Below are 18,747 nucleotides of genomic sequence, written 5' to 3' on the forward strand. Positions count from 1 at the left end.
TGTGTCGTCATAAAGGGGCGCCATTTATAAAGTGAAGCCGAGTGGCTCAAGAGGAAGGAGGCGGGTGCCATAATTGTAAGGTCATGGTAAATCTCACGATGCCGCCACACAGTGTTTCCCTTGAGATTTTCCTTAAGAATATAAATTGGAACAATGCACATAAATCAACCGTTCAAACGCATAATCAAGGTGTTCTTAATTACTAGCACTAATGTTACCATAAAACACCAGCACATGGGTCATATAGGCTCAGATTATCACACTGTTACAAAAGCTTCAGCAGGGAAGCCACTGTATTTCCATAAGTAAGTCTGCACAACTCATTTTCCCCTGAGTTAAAAACGGAAGGGAACTTTTATTGTGCTTTAAATTTGAAAGGGCTTATGCGAACATGATAATGTGTTGTAACCCATACAAAGTCAATTTTTATGAAATCAGGTTTTAGCATGTGAAACCTTTTGTTTGTCAGACTAACTGAATGTTATAAAGGCTTTGGTTATCACAACCCTGTCATCTGTAGTGATTTGGATTTGTACTCCATGCCCCCACAGTAACACCCTATGCAGAGAGCACAACTGACATTGTACAGGAATGAATACCAACCAGAAAATCAGTAGCTCCCTAGATCTGTGAATCGGAGGCTGTGGTGTTGGTGGTGGACATTCCAGACACGTGTTGCATGTGTTTAAATGTCAGCACGCTGAGAAATAAATTGTGCCAGGCTTTCCTTGAGATTTAGCCGTTATCAGATTTCACACTGTTGTGCAAGGAGAGATCTGACCACTGACCAAAGGGCAAATGACAGGCCATCAAAAGTAACACTGTGAATAGTTCCGTTTATCCTTTCTCTTGTGTGCAATTGTAGACTGAATGGTTGTGAGTGCAGGTCAGCCTGAATATAGAGCAGTAGCTATTTTTGTTTATACGACCTCTTAGTTATCTAGCAGCTTGAGCAACAAAATAAAACTTGAATTCCTTCTACTTCATGTCAATGATGAGTGATCGTTTAATGGGTGTTTTCAAGCGGATCCCGCTGGGATCTTGGTTGTCAATGATAACATCAATTGTGGGGAAACCTGGTTGTTTTAGCTGAAAGACCTCTTGTTGGAATAGTTTTACAGTTTCAACACACTAAAGTAACCATTGAAGAGATCTTAAGATAATTCCCTCTCAAAAGACATACTGGTGTTTTATGAAGAAATTGAGGTATTTTTGAACTGGCCCACTGGATATCCTGCACTATCTGAGGATAAAGGAGTTGTGCATGGTGCTTCTCTCTGCAATGGAATGGACAATTTGTCTTTGCATGCTTGCATAGTGCTAAATATCAGTTAATAAAAATATGTGCCCATAATTTTGGCTCTCTTGAATCTCTTTTAACAAGAATGTGTGATCTCTCTTCTGTTTGTGAAATGAAGCCTAGATGGAACATTCAGTGTCTGCTGTGTTGTTGTCTGGGGATCATGATCTGGTGGTGAAGGGACACAATGTCTGGGACATCTGATCATGGCCATGTCCACCAAACTGAAGATGATCTGTAGTCCCATGATAGTATATCTGCCCTGCTCATAAATGCAGCTGCGACCTATCCCCTTCTTTAAGGGCTTCAGAGACCTGATATCCAGTGTGCCCTGTCATGGTTAAGGGCTTGAACCAAGTTACTGATCACCCCCAGAAGAAACCTGCAGTAACCTGGCAACTTGCTGCAGAACATCCAAGCAACTTAACCATTTAGAGTAAAAGCATTATATCTACACGAAGCAACTCCATAATCCAAGCTGGATAAGTCCCTATGTAATGTAGCAAGTAAGAAGAAGAAAAAAAACTATTGCTGCAATCAGTTAGTCTTTTAAAGATTTGCCATATAATATGTTTTGGATTCTTGACACAAAAATATTTATATTGTTATCCAGAACTACTGTGTGCTTAAAATTTCACAAATAGAGCTGGTTTGTAGTAAAGTACGATCTGCTCTAGTAAAAAGGTCTGGTAGTATGACTGGACTCCTAGAAATGTACTGCAGACAAACTTGGATTAAGGGGTTCTTTCCATTTTAATTTGATCTTTCCAGAGTCTAGTCATAGCGCTGTCTGTGATCCTTCTATGTCTGGTGCAGACTCTCACTTTTAAATTCCTGCCTCTCCTCTCCTCTTCTCCCCATCCCCCCACTCACCCTTCTTGGTCATCCAGTTACAGGCTGGGCTCAAAGCCAGTGTGGGGTTCCATGGAGCACTGGCCATTGACATTTTAGGTGGCATGGAGTTTAACCTGTGGTACAGTATAAGGAGTTCAAGACCAGAGTCAGTCACAGTTAGAGTTTCAGCACTGCCGCCCCTGGATCTGACAGTGACTAACCCCAGCCACAGGTAGCAGTACAGGACTTTTGGATCTGTGGGCCTGCTGAGTTTAATAGGGTGTTTAACAGGAGGATCAGGTCCTATTTTGCCTAGGCTGGAAGGTGGGACAGGTGTACAATGCATGAGTGAGGGATTCGCACTCCTGCTTCGGCTTCCATGGGGCCTGCTTGTCACAGTCACGCTCTGCTCAGTATGAGGAACCTTCATTCCAGAGATAAAGCGGGCCATCCAAAGTCAGCAAACGCTAATGGTTGGAAAATGCCACTGATGTCAGAGTGATCTCTGAAATATTGTTACAGTAATGGGGATTCAAACCGCAAACATCCCTCCAAGCATCTCGCAGACCCCAATTAACAGATGTATTTCCTCTCCAATGTGGATTTATGTCATAAAGACCATGATTAGAATGGCTTCTTAATGGTTAGAATGTCTGCATCTGCATATGTAATTGCACACAACTTTCACCCATTCAGTGTATTATTTCCAAACAGATACATATTAGTCAATATGGTGATGTGCTTTGCCTTGACCGCTCAAATTAATTCTTCGTTTTAACGTGTGCACGTTTTCAGAGCTTTATTTAAAATGGTATGCCATTCTTTTACTATTGTATATAAATACATTACTTTGTGTGGCAGACACACTCATCTGGAAGGACTTACACAGCTGACAGTTTTTCTACATCTTATCTATTGATACAGCTGAACATTTCCTCAGGCTATTCCGGTTCAGTACCCTGTCCAAGGGTGCAACAGCAGTGGTCCACATGGTGTTGAAACTGGTAACCTTTATGGATCATGAGTCCTGCTCCTTACCCACAATGCCGCGCTGCTTCTGGCTGTTGCAGATGGCTGTTGGAATGAGATGGCTCCCTCTCACACCCAGGATATGCACGCCTATCCCTCATCACTGGATATCTATGGAGCTGACATCAGTTTCTGCAGCCACTGCCTTTAGTCATTTCACCCATTAAGAATCTTTATTAGCTCTGAAAGGTTAAATCCGTGAGCAGTAAACTTAATAATATCAATAGTAAAGAGTTGAATATAGAGAGGAGTATTTATTAGCAGTAATGATATTCTATTCTGTTTCAGTAGAGAGATCAGTAGACTCGGCCAGGATGGGGAGAGGTGTTGATGTATATATAGATGTTTGTTTATTGTTTTTTTTCATCTGCTGGTATTCTGGGCTGGGCTGGTGCTTGAGTGTGAGTAACACAAGCAGGTGTCTGAATCAACATGCTACATTGAACCCTCACTGATGATAGAGCAAAGTAAGACTCTAGCTATAGGACCATAACACACTATTGATATTGTTGACACGCCCTACCGCTTCCAGAGACCCAAGGTGCTCTTTCAATGCACACTGCCCTAATCCATTTGTAAATTGACATATGCTACAGAATATTCTTGTCAATGTGTGCACCAAAGGCTTAGTTTACCCACATGCACATGTACAAGGGGACTCACTGTCTAAAATGAGGCTGTAAGCAGCACCTAACTAATTGTGTAGACTGTGCAGGATTTGAGTTACCCTGCACAAAAAGATCTGCAACATTCTGAAGAAGGTGTTTGAGAGTGGCTGTCGGACTGGCTCTGGTGCAAACTGGATTAAATTTCTACTGCCTCTGAGCTTTGAGCCAATTACATTTCATTTGACAGAAAAATAAATTGTTGAGAGTTGATCAATTTATTCATCTGATCAAGTATTATTATCATTATTTTTACTTGTAGTAGTTGCTGTTTTACATGGCAATATCAGTTGTTCCCATTGAAGTTTTGCTTTGATTTATTTAGATTTATTATAAATACATTTGGTCCCCATGTACTATTGAATTGTTTATGTAAAGGTTGTAGTGCATAATAAAAGACATGTTAATAAATTACAGTCCGGTTTTACTTAGACTGACAGGAAGGAGTGGCTGGAGGAGGTAATCTGGGGACAGATGGTCCCTTGCGGCCCTGTGCTGTGTCATAGACACCTGATTCTCAGTACACTAGGCTTTAATGCGCTGTTGCCTTAGGCTGAACTGCATCCAGGGGCTTAGCGCTCTTGTGTAACCTAAGTGACCGTAAGTTCTGTGTATCAGTCGATCAGTAGATTGACACTCTGCTAGGAAATGTTGCCATAGAAAGTGTTGGAAATTATATTGAAATCCAATGCAGTTTTTTTCATTTAGACTTTGCATTTTGTCTGTGATCATTTTCGGAATGATGTTTTTTCTAAAATGAATAGTCTCTGAACAGTTGGTTCTCCAGCAGCTTGTAGTGGTTTCCTGGGTATCTAAAAGAAATGTAGAAAAGACCGTTATTGTTTTGGACATCATTTTGAAAATTTTTCACTGTGATGGCAAGACACACAAGTATTATCACAATGGCCCCCACAAAATGATGAAATACAGCAAAGATTAGCAAGATGGGATCATTCCCTTTTTTAGAAATAACATTGCCTGAAATGAGTATCTACATATCTGCTGAAGCATATGTGTGCGGCATACAGATGTTGATTCTGTGATAGTCTACTTTGAAAGCTCTGTGCAGGTGTTTCTGAATTTTATACCCCCATTGCCAGAGCACTGTTTGCATGGTAATGCCAGCTGGAGCGCTCTGTACTGTCCTTGAAAGCCTGGAGATTAAGCACCTGAAATGATATGGTCTTTGTGGGATTTAGCAAAGGATGTGAAAATGATATTCGCTGAAAGGTGAATGCTGGATACTTCTCTCACTCCCTCTCCCTTCTCTCTGCCCAGCTATGTTTCAGATGGGCAGGGTATACATGATATTGTTGTCCTGACATTCTCTATCATTAGAGCACACAGAGGGTACTTTCTCAGGGGTGCTAGTTCTCTATGTAACCCCAGAGAACATGGAGTAGCCCAATGGCCCTGTCCTTTCCTGTCTACACAGTTTCATCATTAACTGTGACACTTACAAAAGAGTGTCATGAATTTCCAGGTTTTGAGAGAGTCTGCAGAGTAAATAGTGATATAAGCAGTGGTTGCCACTTGTGGGTGTAGCTCACCTTGTATCACCAGAATGGTTGGAATGTGTTGTGGCTCAACAACCCTGCCCAGCCATCAACAGAGGATGTATTGTACATCCAGGTGACTGGAGTGAACGTGTGTGGGCACGATATGCTGACCCAGCTCAGGTAACAAATTGCTTGGCTCTGCTAGTATTGTATCAACGTGTGGACACATCTGAGCACAACAACTGGGCATTAGTGGAGATTCTTCAGGAGCTGTGGGAGAGCAGCTGGGAGTGAGGAGGTGAGTCACTCGTTCTGCTTCTATGGCAACTGCATCAACAAACCAACAAACTGGTCTGGCTGTGGTTCTCTTTGGTTGGGCATGAGGTTACAGAGAATGAAGCCACACTGTCTAGAAGCAGTCAGAAAAACAACCTGCCTTCCCACACAGAGTGGCGGACTCTTCACCTCTCACATTTCTCCCCATGTGGCCACATGTAAATCAAATGGACAATTATAGCAACGTACAATAATTATAATCATAACTCTTATCAAAGTCAAGTGCATATGCATATACTGTGCATATGAATACCTGTCCTTCTCTGGTGTACAGCAGAGTTGGAACATTACACAGGGCTTAAATAAATAATGTACATAATTTTTTTTATGTCATAAAATTCATATATAATAGTGAAATTCCATTAAACCACAATTTGTTGCATCTAATTTTCTTTTAGCTGTCATATCTTCATATGATAATATGAAATAGATTCTGAAGCATATCTATACAGTACAAAAACACACATGAAAATGCTGGAAATGTACATCATATTTATTTTTAAATACATCTTGTACAATGTACATTGCTGTTGAACCCCATTCATTCAGAAAACCAGCAGTCAACTATCTTTACGTAGCACTTCTGTTTCCTCTTTTTGCAGCTTTGCTAGTATTTGTAGTTCCTTTAGCATAAACATCCTCCTTCATCAATTTTCATGGTCACTTTTTTGAGGGTTTACAGTCTGGTGTCCATGTGGTGCCGTTAGAAATGTTTCATTCCGAAGGTGCAAGAGCGTCATTGTGTCCACTCAACTGACTGGAGCCATTTCTCTTGCACTGTGCCCTTCTTCAGTCCTTTACAAACCTCCCTCTCACCCTCTCTACATAACTAAACCCAGTCCTGCCCTGTCTCTCACAAACCCAGTACATCGTGAACGCTTTACAAAGTAAGTAATGGATGTTGCAGACAGTGCTGCCCATCCTCACAAGCTGAGGCAGAGAGACACTCATATGGGAGCTGTGAGGAATTTTGTCAGGTGGTTAAAAAGCATCAAAACACAAACGTGAATGAGAACTGCTATGACAGGATTAGCAGCACAAAAACCTTGGTGAAATAATCCATCCTTTAACAAAAGTATTTGTTTTGGCTTTGTGTGAATCACCACTACGTCTGTGAACCAGCAATGCATTGTTCCTCATCTGAGCTTGTATGATATCAGAACATTGATCCACTGTTGCACTGATGGTAAAAAAAGCCACCAGGTGCCACTGTAGTAGCCTGTTTCCTTCAGATTTTTAATTGAACCCTGGCCTGATAACCAGACTATACTTTTGAAAGTAACTTAATTCTAAACTAGATGTGTTTTCACAAACAAGACAAAACAACACAACCAATCAGACCTTGTTGCTATAGTGCCTGAGAACAAAATTTCCATAGTTTTACATTCACCCAAAAACACAGTGAGTGCATTGGCCGCAATTTATCAGTATTCATCTGAACCTCAGGGTTTTTTTTTTAGAGAGAAAAAACACAACAAAAAACCATATATACAATTCAAACCATCTAAAACCATGTAGAGCATTTAAAGTATTTTTAGTTTATGACACATGCAGGACATGTCAACTTAAAACAACTTTAAACATGATTAGATTGATAGGATTGTGAAACTTCTCTAACTGTTGAATTAAGTCATACCTTCACATAAATTCAGTTGTTGCATTTCTTTCTCATGTAAAGGCACACACTCCTGTTGTTAAAATAGATACACTGATAGATTTGGGCCAGTTTGTCATAGCTTCAGCATAGCTCTTGCGATTTTTCAAGTATAACAGTTACAGACAAACCTGAGAAGTTCTTGTGCAAACCCACATGTTGTGCTATGGAACTTTCTCACAAGGCACCCATTTTCACATACACATACATGATGTTAAATTAATAGTTAAAATCCAAATACAATTTTAAACAATACAGGAGGCAAGTATATGGACTGGCCAGCAGGTCCAATAGCTACACATTTATGTTCAGTGTACTGAAGCATAATAATAATAAAAAACAGAAACCTATGCACACTCAAACAAAATGGTAAGTTCTTAAAAATAGCAAACCTACAAAAAGCACCACTGCCTGTAACAACTGGGCTCAGCAAAAATGTGAAGAGGTATGTGGAAACTACTGGGAAAAGAGAATAAATTTGCCTTGTCTCCTTTCTGATATATTGTGAGTCCAATGTTGCATTAGTAACTAAATATAATGTACCCCAAATCTTCATTTTCTCTCACAAAAATGTGCATTTGTATAAAACTAATACATACTTTTCTGGCACAGGGGCTGACACACATTTTACACTTGCTGAACACCTGCAAATGAAATATCAATAATGAAAGAAATGAATAAGTTATATTTGAAAGGTTTAAACCCAGTGTCAGATTTCAACACTAAGACAAATGGCACAATCCATAAAGCATATTTAACGATATTATGAATTCGCTTTAGGCTTTCAGATACAGTGATCACATGGGTATTCTTCTTTTCAGACTCAGATGTACAGGTAAAGTAGTTTAGGGAATGGTTGAGCTTATTCTATAATATTCTGGGAGTTGTGTTGAGCAAATGTGAATTGGATGTGTGGGACTCTTTAGCTGTCTTTATCGTTATGGATCATTAAGAATATATATGCATACGCTGTGAGCTGTCCTGACTTGATGTTGTTTTCTTAAAATTTGCTGTTTCAGATTTAACTCAGCATCCAACTTCCACCCAACGCTCTTCCACTCAGGCTAGAAGAGGTAGCAGCCCATCGTTTAATGTCACACAAAAGTGCACAGCTTTAAGTATATGCTAACAATCACACACACACAATCCACAGTGGTACCTTGCCCCATTACACAGAGGGACACATGCACAGCTGGGTCCCATAGAGGAGGATTTCCTCTGAATATTCCCAGCTGAGGATAGCTCCACAGGCCCATTGCTACTCAGGGCACTTTCACCCAAGTAGGCAGCAGGGCCAAACTAGCTGAATCTCTGGACCAGAGGCCAAAGACAGACAGGAGCTCCAGCTACAGAGAGCAACATACCTTCATATGTTTCTCTAGGTGTGACATCATAGTACCAGGTTGGTGCCATCTTAACACATACAAAATCAATAACTACAAGCAGTACACCTTTGTGTACTGCTTCATCTGTACATGGCACTGTGTGAATAAACTATTAGGTGGTACTGCCACTAAGAGAGGGGAAGGGGTGTGGAGTCTGGAGCAGGGTTTACTTTGAGAACAGAGCACAGGCGTCATCAAGTCTTTAGGGATGTAACTAACTGGTAACCCCGATGACAGCTGACACAGCCATTCCCAACCTGAAACTCTGTGACATTATCCTGACTCTAAAATATGATATAAGGCTTATCATCTGAATAGATTGCGGCAGTCTAATGTCTTCATTTACTTGGCTTTCAGTTAATCAACTAAGTTAGTATGATGGGAGGGCAAAATTGACACGTCACACATATTATCACCTATCTGTTGACCACCCATTATGTCTCCAGTGCCTAAAAAAGAAGACTTTCACTGTGAATTCATATTGCAGAGAATTGTATGAACAGGTTAGGCCTTGTTTTCAACATCAGGGTAATGCACTTGATATTTCACTTTGAGAATTATCTAACTGACACCCTTTTGATACCTCACTGATAAAATTTTATTTGTGATTGAATGCTGAGTCTGTGAATCAGAGGAAAATGCATGTAGATGCTATAATAATTCATAATAATTTACATTCTTGATCTTTAAACATAAGGTTGCTGATGGCATGCACGTCATACAGTGGAAATTTTGCACTTATACGCTTTCCTTTGTTGTGATGAAAATAAATCATATGCAGAACACTTATTTTTGATGTACAAAGCAGCAGTGCTTTTTTTTTACTTTTGAGTTTAAAGAGATTTGCCAAAATATTGAAGTCGATGCCAGTATTTACAAAGAACAGAAAAACTGCAGCCATGATGTACAGTTTTAAAGATATATGCAAACTGCAAAATAAACAACAAAACAGGAAGCCAAGGTTGTGGTAGGGGATGGAGGTGACGTTCCAGTTGGTGTAGGTGGCCATGAACAGCAGGTACTGTGACATAAGAGTGACCCAACAAAAACTCGCCGCTCTCAGGAATGGCGAGAAGACTCCTCAGAAGTTTCTCCTGCATAGAATAGAACATATTGGACAGTGAGGAAGCAGGAAACCAAAAATGGCTGAGCCCATCAAAGTTCCACATCGTTTTCATTCCCCATCATTAATTCAAGAACATGTGACTCCAGATTGTTGACAGTATAATGATGTCATAATATGTTAATGAGCATGAGCAAAAAGTCATAAAGTGCTGCATACTGACATAGGTTCCTCTGGAGTTTTTAAACATTTTCACTTCCTGCCCAAACAGAATTATGAAAGAACTTGTTCATCCCAAAACAAACTGTGGCACACTTACGAGTTGGTTTAAAAAAAAAACTAAAAAGCCTTAAAAATAGCAGAAAGCGTTAAAAATAACACAAACAAAAAAGAAAGAACAAAGGGCTACTGTTCATCTACAGCGGCTCAAACTGCCTGCAACAGAGCTTGCCTTCCCTCTTTCTGTTTTTTCCTTAATAGCTCTGATCCAATAGCTTTCTTATTCATTGGGCTGGAGAATCTCAAATTTCCCTTTCTCTGATGTTTCCAAACATAAAAAGATCATCATCCATTATTGCATACTCCATATTAAAACATATGGAGATTGGTATTTTCTATTTACAAAAAGTTGGCTTTTCCTCCTTTTATTCTCGCCACAGGTCAGCTTATGTATGTTTTAATTTACTATTTTGTTTTTACATGCATTTTTTTCAAATATGCTTTTGAAATTGTACATTTTATGAATGTAGTATGATTAAAAATAGTATCAGTAATATTGGTTTTGCAACTAAATAATATCTGGTAAGTGGAATATGTACTGTTAGGAAAATGACAATGTATTCAACAGTTTAACAAAATGTATGTATGTCCACTGATGTGCCTTGCTTGAAAGCCCAGGTTGCAGCCACCATGCCCAGCAAGCTGCATGATTTGTTTATGTAATAGCTGTAGGCCGGTGGTGCTTGGTTCCTCTCTCGTTCCCCTTTTAAAAGAGCCGGTCTATATAAAGGTGACCTCGCTGCAGCCCAAGTGCCACAGCTAGTGCCTTGATTTCTCCCAGCAGCTGTGCTTGTCCTGCATCAGCACAACAAATGCCTCGCATTGCATGACCTTTTCCTCCTGCCACTATGCCGGCAATGCCACGCCCCCCCCCCTTTCCCTTCGCCAGCCGCCCCCAGTGACCATGGACAGCACTTGACAATGCCCCTGCAGTTCCTGTCACAGCTTTTGTCTGTAATTTCACATGAAGCGAAACAAAATATCTGTACCTGATGCACTTGCAATATGGCCTTGCTATATATAATTCAATATTGTGCTCTTTAGGCAGAGCGGGAGCTACAGATTCAATTTGTTTCAATTCCTTTTAGTGGACAAAGACAAAATAAACGTTATGAAAGATTAGTTATTTTCTCACATGAAAAGTTTTGCTTTAACAATACAAAGACATGATAAACAAGACCAAGCAGGAACTGAAACCAGTTGGTGAGTCATTGCTAAGAAAGCGCCAGCATATTCCTTGACAGCGAGATTGGTTTTGCTGACAGAAAAGCACCACTCCAGCACACAGATTCCCCGTTAATGAGCAGAGCAGACTGCAGAAATGTGAGGACTGCGGCTGTTTACGTCCCCTTAATCTGAGCATGTCACAGCCTGGGGATAAACCTATAAACAAACGCCCGGCTCACAGCATCAAAACAGCAGACAGACTTTAATGCGTGAAAAGGAACTGTTTTGATGTTTGGTCTGGACCAAGGTCAAAACTCAGTCCCTCGATAACAGCAGCAGGTATCAGAATCAGGTTACCCTAGGGGTACTGAGTGGCCATTCAACATCCATTAATGCCATTTACTATAGTAGAGGTTGGTGAACATGGTATAGTGAATAGTCTTAACAAAAACCAGGTGCCTTTTCCAGTTGTCAGTGGGAATAAAATATAAAACAATTCAATAATTCTCATTATTCGGATATCCCTAATTAAATACAGGACACATAACTGTTTAGAAAATCACTTCAACTCAGATGATCAGTCTATGACTCTTAATGTGCTCTGAAATGTAAATATTGCAGCACATATGAATCTGCATGATAGACTGTGATCAGTTTTCTGTGTGTCAACATAGCGTTGTGTTTGCTCAGTGCTGAAGACAAAAAATGTTTGACATTCATATGTTGCAAATTGAAATTTAAATTATGAATCTATTTTTTTTATATTTCTGAGACGGATCGGCAGCTGTCTATTAGACCTGTTCTTGTTCTAGAGGAATATATAGCCTCTAGGCCTCTCTAAGCCAATGATACTGTATCTTCATTGAAATAAGTGAACTGCACTCATAAGTGTTAAGTGGGGACATGAACTGGAGGACCAGTGAAGTAGCTCTTGTTCTTGCCTTGGGATGACAAAGATTAGGCATTTGTGAAAAAGGCTAGTAATTTATAACAGAAAGAATACACTGACAATCAAATTCTCTTTCCACTACTAACATGTACATTAAGGCCCTGGGCACATCCTGATGCTGTGACTCTATATTATTGTACACCTTTTGCAACATAATTATGGTCAAGTCATATTAGCTTTTTGACTTCTTATGTAACATATTTACTTGAAAGACCACCCTATCCCAAACCACTCTCTAAAGACATAAACATGTGAAACTGAAATGTAATTAAATTCCCATGAATCAACTGAAACTTCAAAACCAATAGCAAAAAATAAAAATGTAAACTCATTTGCAACCTGTAACTCTGTCAGTATGGATCTGTGAGGAAATACAAATCTTGATTTCTTATTCCATGTAATTTTTGTGTACAGTTCAGTCTTAATACTGCTTGGCAAGATCAATACCACTCAATCATCTTTTCCTTACTAATATACCCATAGACTCATTAATCAGCATATACTGACATGTGAGAGCCATCCATAGTTGATTTATTTTTTGGGATATCTGCAGACATTCTGCAGATTACGTTTAGGGATGTCTTTGATCTGAGCAATGCAATTACTATGAAGCTATGAAAAACACAAATGGTGATGCATTCATAACTTAAACATTAGAAAAGGCATGCCTACAATGGGATAGATGTACAGCGCCACATACCTGTAAAAATGCCTGCAGTTTACCTGTGCTCCACAACAAAACTCATGGTAGTTCCATCAAAGGAGGGCGGGGCAATGATCCTTGGGCCTTGCTGTGATGTGATGCTGATGACTGGCTTTCCATCAGGGAAGCCCTTGGAGCCCCTGGTGGTGATGTGCTGGGACACGGGCGGAGCCTGCGGGGACTTCCCTGTGGGGATGTAGTAGGGACTCTCCATGTAGGCCACTTCCCCCTGTTGCGGCGTGTGCGAGGCCTTGTCCCCACCGTCTACCTCAGAGTGCATGGACAGTTGTGACTGCATTGTCCTGGAGGGCAGCATGGTTGGGGTGGGGAGGAAGCCGGGGTAGATCATGTACGTTGGGCCGTACGCACCGGGATTCAGCGCTAGAGGGGAGATGGGCATGGGCATAGGGGCCATGGGTTGCTGCGACATGGGGACGTCCACGTACTGTCCGGTCTCTGGGTCGAAGAGCCTCTTGGTGGCCGGCTGGACAGGGGTGTCCACCAGGTAGTAGTGTCCTGTGGTAGGGTCCAACAGCATCTTCCTCTGCATTTGCTGGTAGTGGTCTACTGATGGCGGCGGGGGCACTGACGGTGAGAAGCAGATGACCTGTGGCTGTGCACCGGACATGGCCATCGGCAGGGGGTGATGGTAGATGGTAGCGGTAGGGGTATCCGGGGACCGTGTCTCCATGACAATGGAGGATCTTTTCGGGGACTGCCTGCTGTCCCCTTGACCGGGGTGACAGGCCGGGCTGGATGTCTGAGGTTGGGCGCCCGTGGCCGTGAATGTGTACACGGACGTCTGCTCTCTGCTGGAGGCGGCAGCTGGTTTGGCTTCACCTGGATGGGCCTTGACTGGGATGGTTAGGTAATTCTCTGAGTCGGCAGCGGCAGACAGGTTGAGGTGCGGTAGGAAAGGCTTCTCTGCCTCGCTTCCATTGGGCTTCTCCCTCTCCTCCACTGCCCGTTTAGGATGGGATATTTTTAATGATAGTGGGACTTTAGGAGATTTTGGAGTAAAGCTCTTTGCGCTGAAAGGTGTTTGTGAAGAGGTGTAGGCCTGTGGCACTTTACAGCTGGTGCTGCTGATGTTGGTGGGTGCCTTCTGAGTTTGACTGACAGTGGATGCACTTTTGTTGCTGAAAGTTCCACTTTGGTGAGACTGCGGTTTAGCCACATCTTTATCCTCACGGCTATAGGGAATGTGGAACATTTTCTGTACATCTTTCTCTTCCTTTGCAGGTGATATTTCAGATGCTGGTGCAGCTGCCAGTGTAGGCGGTGATTTGTCTGCATTAGGGTAAGAGTTTGTCCTCACAAGTCTCTCAGTATTACCTGCTGCAGCAGAGCTTGCTATGTTGCTCAGCTCTTCTTCAGATTCTGATTTTCCTAAACCGCCATGCTCCTCACTGGCAATTAGCGAAAGCACGTGACTGTCTGTGATTGGCTGGGGCTCGGTTTTGCGCTTCCATTCGTTCCTGTCAAAAACGTAAAGCTGTTCCATCGTTTTAACCGCAGCCTTTAACTTCTCTAATGCGGCCTGGTTAGCCATCTTTGCATCGGGTTTCTTTTCAGTGGTATCAATGACCTTCTCTTGCTTCCGTTTAGCCGTCCTGGTTTCAATTTTCACCCCAACAGACCCTTCGGATGGGTCACCCTTCGGCTGTTTTGCAGTAACTAAAGGGACTCTGCCTGTTGGTCGATGCACCAGTATGGTTCCGTTTTTGGCGCCCTCTGCAGGTTGTTGAGGAGACGATCTGTCAATCTCGGGTATATCCTCCCCAGGTCTGCGTTTTGAAACCTCGATTAAATTTCCCGATTGCTTCACATTGCTATTTGTATTCACGGACTGACACTTTATAACTATAGGCGAAAGCGATGCCCGGTTTCGGTAAGGCCCCTTTTTTGAAGGCTTGAGGTCTGCGTGAAGGTCGGCGACAGCAGTGTTGGCTTTGTTTTCGTTATTATCCAAAGAAACGAAGTGATAAGAACTTTTAACCAATTTGCGCACGTCTCTGACCTGATGAATCGGCGTTTGCAGCTTGCACTTGTTTTCCCTTATGTCTCTGACCATGAAGTGGGGCACTTTTTCCGACGACTCTCCCTTTAATGATGCAGCGAGCGCTTGGCATTTGGAGTCATCAGCTGTCTTTATCAGGTTGGCTGCATTGCAACCTATATTGGGAGTTAGCAGCTTAGCAATGTTGAACGGATTGCATTTGTTTTCTTTTATACTCCTCAAACTTATTTTGATTTCGGGTGACTTCGATGTTACAACACTTCTTGCAGCATCCGCAACGTACAGTGTGTTGTCAGAGCGCAGTTTGCCACCGCCACCGTCCCCATGATCCGTAACTGCGCGTGTTGAATAATTCATATTCGGCGGAGCTTTTCCAACTTCCCCCTCCTTGGACAGAACCTGGATACTCGGCACAAACAAATGTGACATTTTAGTCTTGCTGCCCGCTTTAGTCTCCACGTCCGTTTCCCCAAGGTTGTCGGTGAACAAGGGCGGTTTCCCCGCTGGAGTTTTATCGTTTTTATGTTCCTTTTGAAACTCTAGCTCACCGTCCCTCCAGGATCTGAATGCGCTATTTTGGCTACGAAGCAGCGTGCTTTTGGAGGCTTCGAATGCTCCTTTTTTAGTATCGAATCCCGCTTCATTCGTCGACTCTAAATTAGTTACTGATGCGAGAGTTGAAGCGTCTTCTCTCGGACTACCATCCTTGGGATCATTCGAATTAGTGTCCACTATGTCCCCAAGTTCATCCAAACAAACAATAGTGAAGTCAGAACCCGCCTCTGAGTATTTCGAGTTCTGTCTTTGCAACCCCTTTGACTCGCCCGACATAACTCTCTCCTTATGCGTGTCCTGCTCTCTGTGAGCGAGGCACGGAGACAGCGCAGAGTAGGGTTCGCATATTTCCCCCCTTTCCATTTTGCGCTCTTGCTCAAACTGCATTTTCTTGGAAATAACATTTTTGAGAAGGCTCGAGGCGAATATTGCTTTCTTGTGTGTGTCCTCCATGGTTTCCCCTGCATTGCAGGGTTGCTTGCTGGCCTCATTCCCCGGCTCGCTTGGCAAGGTGTCGGTAACTTCATCTGTGGAACGTGATCCTGCAGCATTTTGTGCAATTTTTGCACGTCTATCGCTTCCAGGCACCCCAGCTTGGACATTGCAACGGAAATTTAACGTTTCTGTCAGTGTTATAACCCCGCTCTGTCCCTGTCCAAACTTCCCCATGAGTTCTATCTTCTTGGTTGAAGATGATGCGTTTTGGCGATCTGATAGGTTGCCATTCAAAGCAAAGATCTTAGTCTGGGGCGCTTTTATATTGGCTAAAGATAATCCTTTAATCCCTTTCCCCTCTGCATTCTTGGCGATTTCAAAAGTTGATGTTGCACTTTTATGGGAGACTAGATTTTGCTCTCTTCCTTGTGTCATGTTGCCATATTTGAGGTCAACAAAAGTTGACCACCTGTTGATTCCCAGCCCGTGCTCTGATGCAGAAGACTCGCTGGAAGTGCTGAAATTGATGGCATCAAAGTACGGGTAGGCTAAACTTCTGAACGCCCTGGCAGTTAAATTTCGTACTTCCTTATCAGCATCATCTAGCTCACTCACGGCGCTGGACGCGCCACTGGAATACTCATTAAAATCCTTCCCCTTTAATTTGCTGCCAAAGTGCAGGCGGCCGGGGGCCGCGATAAAACATTTCGCACTATCACAGATTTTCTCTGCTTTTGCGTCTCTAAAAACATAACGACTCATGTCTCCCTCGTGCTTGGCATGATAACGAATGTTTTCCTTTTCTTGTATGTTGCTAGGCTCATTTATAGCTCTGGAAGTCGCTTTGATTGACAGGTGAATCTGCCCTGCAGAATTCCCACTGCCTTTCTGGTTCTTTGACAGACCTTCATCTGAGCTGGCGCATTTGTCCGAGTCGCAGAGATCGTTTTCATGCTTACTGCTGACTGCTGCTCCGCTAGTAGCGCCTCGGTCCGTATTATTAGATTGAACCTGATTGCTTTTCACTCTCGCCGAAGTTCTCTCCCCTAGTATCTGCCTTCCTTCTATCGTTTCATCACTGTCAAAAGAAGCATAATCAACAAACGAGTAGACCAGGTTATCGTCTTCCACGTCCCAACAGGATCCCAGCCCAAAGTCATAATCGACATCGTGGTCTAATTCTGACAGCTGGATTTCGTGGGTTGTAATGTAATGGGACTCGTCCTCCGTGGAGCTGGGCACACAGTGATCAGATAAAACCACGCTTACACCGTCATCTGATTGCATTTTCCTGCTCAAATGCATATCGGTGTACTGCAGTTCTTCTTTCTCGACAGTATTTTTTGGATTGAAATTGCTCGGTACAATTTGCGTTTGTGGTCCTGCAGCGGTATCCACATTGCGAATGGGGGATTCAGGACAGTCCTTGAAATCGTCATTGTTTTCAGGGATTTCAGATGAAGAGGCAGTTTCAAAAGAGCCCGAGAGATCGCCTGTGATACACTGCTCGGTTCTGACGTCCCGTGATCTTTCTTTATTATTGGATTTGCAGTCCATAGTAGGGAGATTAGGGATCTTATCATTCAGTTCACGGTCGCCAGGGCTTCTATCTCCCGAAGCTGAAGTGTCACTGTTGCATTTAAATATTGCCAGCTGGCTACCTTCGCCGGTAAAGGTAACTTTTACCGTTTTTGTGCCTTCTGCTTTCATGTCTAACAAGTCATTCAAATCCACATAGTGAGATTCGTCTTGTGTCCCGGAGTTACAAAGATCCTTGTCGGGCATCAGCTTTCTGCATAGACCGGTGTCTCCTCGATAAGTGACAGGCTTCTGAAGGGCTTCCATTGTCGTTTTTCCCCACTGTTAAAGGTCTTTGTTGTCAACGATACTATCTCGAACCCGGGACAAAAAGGAGAGAGAGACACGAGTCCCCAGGAATCCCGACTTCGCTCCCTGGTGTCAAATGGACCAACCAGAGTCTGATAGTGGAGCTGTTGCTCTGCGCTGTAGTTCTTCTCGACAGTTGTCTGTGTGGCGCTCGAGGCTGTCGTTTTGGATGCCATTGGTAACAGTAACAGAATCAGTGTCCCGGCTCCCTGCCCCAGACAGAAAGCACAGTATATGGACAGTCTTACTTTTACTGCATTCGAGAGAACGTCATCTATCACGCATATTTAAGATGTCACCATCTGGAATATATACTGCTTCACTTCTACAGGAAGATCGCAATTACAGACATCTATGATAGGCCTTATCATAAATAACATACGCACGGGATATTTAGAAATGTCAGCTGAGATATTAATATTCATACGTATAAAGTTTGTGTGAAAGGCAACCTATACATTTATGCCTGTCTGTCAAAGGGACGCAGATAAATGGATGACGGAATACTACAGAAGCTATTTCTGAAGACGTGCGCGCTTCAGTTCTTGAGTTTGGTTCCAGCCAGTGGCCACTACGTAATTAGTCCAATTAGTGAATTAATTATTTACTCCTATGCCCCCCCCCCCACCCAAAAAAAGTGTGCGTGTGTGTTGTGGACGTATAGTTAACTTATGACGCAAATGTATCATTTTAAAGTGTGTATCATTTACAAATAAATAAACATTTCAAGAAAATATGGAAAGAATATGCTAATTATAAGTAATTGAGAGTCATGAGTAGAGCAAAAAAAGAAAAACATATAAAACTCTAGGAAGTGAACAGGAGCTGAAGAGGAAATAACCTAAATATTCACTTCCTAAGAACATCTCATAATAGGCCTAAACCAACACACGATTTGATATAAAATCAATATTTATAGAACGAGAGTGCACTAATTAGCCATTTGTATTATCATGATACATTACAGTTATACATTATATTCTACAT

At 42.3% G+C, this 18,747-nt stretch overlaps 1 protein-coding gene across 1 annotated transcript; it reads right to left on the minus strand.

Annotated features, from left to right (window-relative positions):
• Positions 1–9,677: 9,677 nt before the first annotated feature.
• c18h4orf54 (chromosome 18 C4orf54 homolog) lies at positions 9,678–17,849 on the minus strand. The gene is made up of 2 exons (XM_036550763.1): positions 12,861–17,849; positions 9,678–9,796 (listed from the first exon to the last, which is right to left on the minus strand). Exon 1 carries the CDS (start codon positions 17,716–17,718, stop codon positions 12,880–12,882), a length of 4,839 nt encoding a protein of 1,612 aa, XP_036406656.1. The 5' UTR covers positions 17,719–17,849; the 3' UTR covers positions 9,678–9,796; positions 12,861–12,879.
• Between the last annotated feature and the right edge of the window lie 898 nt (positions 17,850–18,747).

The sequence above is a fragment of the Megalops cyprinoides genome, chromosome 18 (assembly GCF_013368585.1).
Source record: "Megalops cyprinoides isolate fMegCyp1 chromosome 18, fMegCyp1.pri, whole genome shotgun sequence".
Classification (NCBI taxonomy): domain Eukaryota; kingdom Metazoa; phylum Chordata; class Actinopteri; order Elopiformes; family Megalopidae; genus Megalops; species Megalops cyprinoides.